Here is a 3,175-nt window from a genome sequence, read left to right on the forward strand (position 1 = left end):
ATGGCATAAACCCGGGAGGCGGAGCTTGCAGTGAGCTGAGATCCGGCCACTGCACTCCAGCCTGGGCGACAGAGCGAGACTCCATCTCAAAAAAAAAAAAAATTTTTAATTAAAATTTAGAATGCAGTTGTCTTTTCTTTTGTCTAATTGTCTCTTTAGTGGAGGCCAGCCCTGAGATTACTAATTACTTGGACAAACAATTTACTTGTAAAATATTCCCTCCTTTGCTCATCACGGATAGAATTCCTGCGAAATGCAATAGGCAATTATGAAAACCAAGAGCACCAAGCTATAAACACTAGTTGTTGGTGAAATGAGCTTTATAATAAGTGTTTGGAGACTTAAATGATGGTTTTTAATGTCAGAACATACATAGGAATAAAAGACCTGACATTCTCAAGCAAACAAAACAAAACAAAACAAAAAACAAAAGATAAAGCAGTATTTTTATTATGATAATATTCCAAGGGAAAGATTTATGCTATCATTCATGATATGGTTGCTAAAGTTCATAATAAACAAAAGGCCTGTTTCAAAACTAAAATCAAGCTTAAAAAATCAGTTATTCATCCTTTCAGAGTCCCTAGACAGGCTGACTTGCACCCCACCCTTATTTCACAGAGACTTCTCAAAGGAACATAAGTGTCCTACTCCCTCTCACAGGTGTGTTGACAAAACTCGAGTGCTTCCAGAAAAGGAAACACATCTATCTCAAGAAGAGTGCAGAACAAAGTTAGGTTTTCTTTTCTTGTTTTCTTTCTTAAAGTCAGAATCACTTTGCTTACCAGAAAATTAGCATATACGTGGATATTGGGATACTTATTATTGGAAATTGACCTAAAGAAATTTCCACACACAAAAAAATAATAACAAAATAAAACCTTCAATTTCTCATGGTGGAAAAGAAACAGCAAAGCAGTTTTGAAAATCTCCACAGGCCATGCTTTAGAAGATAAATATTATTTACTGATATTCCTAACAAATGGGATGACATTTGGTACTAAAAAGGCTCATATATGCATATCAACAACGCTAGATCACATATCAGCTTTTGTTTCATAAGCCAAAACACTAGCCTGAGGAGTCACAGGAAATGAGGAATTATCTTCAGTGCATTGGGTGGGCTTGAAATTTATCTTAAGAAATATTTGCGAAGGGCGTAACAAAGTGCTACGAACTGGCGCAGGTAACCAGGCAAATGGATTAACTCCTTTACCAGGAGACCCTGACCCTGTTGTCAGCACTCTGGCACCTTGCCCTGCGCAAAGAGTTTTCAGCAGAAACGCGGGGCCCTAGGGTGGAGTCGGGGGGGTCACTCTGAAATCTTCCAGATGCCCCTGGCCGCTCGGATTCGCCTGTGTGAACCTCTCAGCACTCCACCAAAAACTCCCAGAAAAACCTTCGCCTCTTCTAGGAGGCCACCCTGTAGCACTTCCAGCATCCTTCACAGAACAGAGTTCCCACCGCCTGGCTAGCTGCCCCCACCACCGCTACAGTGGCGGGGCTCGACCCTCACTCCCTGCCCTGCCCAGCCCCCCGCGCCGCGCCGACCCCGCGCTCACCGGATGATCACGAACATCACCAGCGAGTTGCCCACCAAACCCACAACGAACACCACGGAGTAGACCGCCGTGATGATGACCGGGATGGCCGGGGAGATGTGCGCGGGCTCCAGCTGCGCGTCCTCGGAGCCGGCGCTGCCGTTGCTGTCGAGCTCGGCCCAGCCGGGAAACCAGGCGCTGCTGTTGGGGGGCAGGCAGGCGCTCGGGGCGCAGGTAGGGCCCGGATCCCCGCGGAAGATCTGGACCGGGGAGTCCATGGTGGGGCGGCTGCAGCGGGAAGACGAGGACAAGCGGCACCTGCGGGGCTGCGGAAGCGAAAGAACCGGCTGGACGCGGAAAGGCAAACTTTGCCCCCGCCCTGGCTGGCGCCGCTGGGGACCCGGAGCCTGCGGACCCCCACCCTGGCCGCAAGTCGCGGGGGACAGGACAGGGAGGACAGACTTCTCGCTTCCTTCTCGGCCAGCAGGAGCGCCGCTGGGTGCCAGAGAGGGGAGAAGAGCGCTCACTCCTTCTCTCCCAGCTCCTGAAGTGCCTCCCTCACCATTTCTAGGCACCGACCCCTGGTGGAACTGTCCCCATACTGCCTATCTGAGCTCCCAGGGTCAAGCCCCTTTCCCACCTCCCAGAACGGAGGTCTAGCTAGAACTGCGCCTCGAAAGCCCAAAGCTTACCTCTGGTTCCCAGAGACAGGCGAAGGCGAGGTAATTTAGGGGACGCCCTGGTAGGTGCTGAACCGCGCGCTCAAGAGTCCCACTCAGCTCTTGGCGTCACCTGCTCTCGGACCTCGGCCCCACTCTCGGCCCCAGCGCCGCTGTTTCGCTGAGCGCAGTCCCCGCCTCTCAGTGCGCGTCTCCCTCTACTGGCGGCGGCTCAGCGGGGCGGGGCGGAGCGGGACGCAGCCGGGACGCCGCTGGGCGCTGGGGACCCGCGGGCAGAGAGCTCGGCTGGTGCCCCCGCCCCAGGCCTGCTGGTCCTTGCCCCGCCCCGCCCGCCCGGAGTCAGCCCCCAACTCCCCAGCCTCTCAGCCCCGCGTCCCCTCAGCCCCGCGTCCCCTCCAGCCCCGCAGGCTCGCCCAGCCCACTAACTGCCCGAGCGGCACACAAGCTAGCCCCCGGCCATGCAGCCTTCCCCGAGACCCGAGACTGAGCCATTTAGATTTAGTAAAAAGGAGGGGCGTGCCTATTTTGTGCAAGTATGCACCTGGATTTTCATATTGTGTCTAGAACTTCTTATCTGCGTAGTTCGCAGTCAGGAACTACTCTTATTAGAATGACCCATCCAAAGAAAGTAGCAAAATGATCCACTTAGAATAAGACCAGTTCATAAAATAATGACTTAAAAGACACATAAATAGAATATTTCCTTGTGCTCTCTTCCATTCCGTCTGCTGTAACTGGGATGACAGGCTGCAGACAAACTGCACCTTACGGGTATTACCTGAATTGCTGATAGTGTCTGAGAAGGGCAAAACACTCTCCTTACCCGGGCCTCAGTGGTGCTCTAAGGAGGTGACAATGCCTCTGTTTTACATTTGTCCCCGCAACCATCATGTTCTCCTCACTTCTCCCTCACAGTAGCACCGCCTCCATCATACGGCCCGCCGCGAATCTGAG

The 3,175-nt window shown here is 52.3% G+C and overlaps 1 protein-coding gene across 1 annotated transcript in view; it reads right to left on the bottom strand.

The window, feature by feature from the left end:
* The window catches only part of OPRK1 (opioid receptor kappa 1), a 26,553-nt gene extending 24,079 nt beyond the window's left edge, over positions 1–2,474 (bottom strand). The window contains exons 1-2 of the mRNA XM_017896301.1: positions 2,234–2,474; positions 1,563–1,867 (exon numbers count right to left, since the gene is read on the bottom strand). Of these exons, the coding sequence (XP_017751790.1) occupies positions 1,563–1,819 (257 nt within the window). The 5' untranslated portion in view covers positions 1,820–1,867; positions 2,234–2,474. The remainder of the gene's footprint in view (positions 1–1,562; positions 1,868–2,233) is intronic.
* Positions 2,475–3,175: the final 701 nt, after the last annotated feature.

Source organism: Rhinopithecus bieti, unplaced genomic scaffold (assembly GCF_001698545.2).
Source record: "Rhinopithecus bieti isolate Rb0 unplaced genomic scaffold, ASM169854v2 scaffold_28295, whole genome shotgun sequence".
Taxonomy (NCBI): domain Eukaryota; kingdom Metazoa; phylum Chordata; class Mammalia; order Primates; family Cercopithecidae; genus Rhinopithecus; species Rhinopithecus bieti.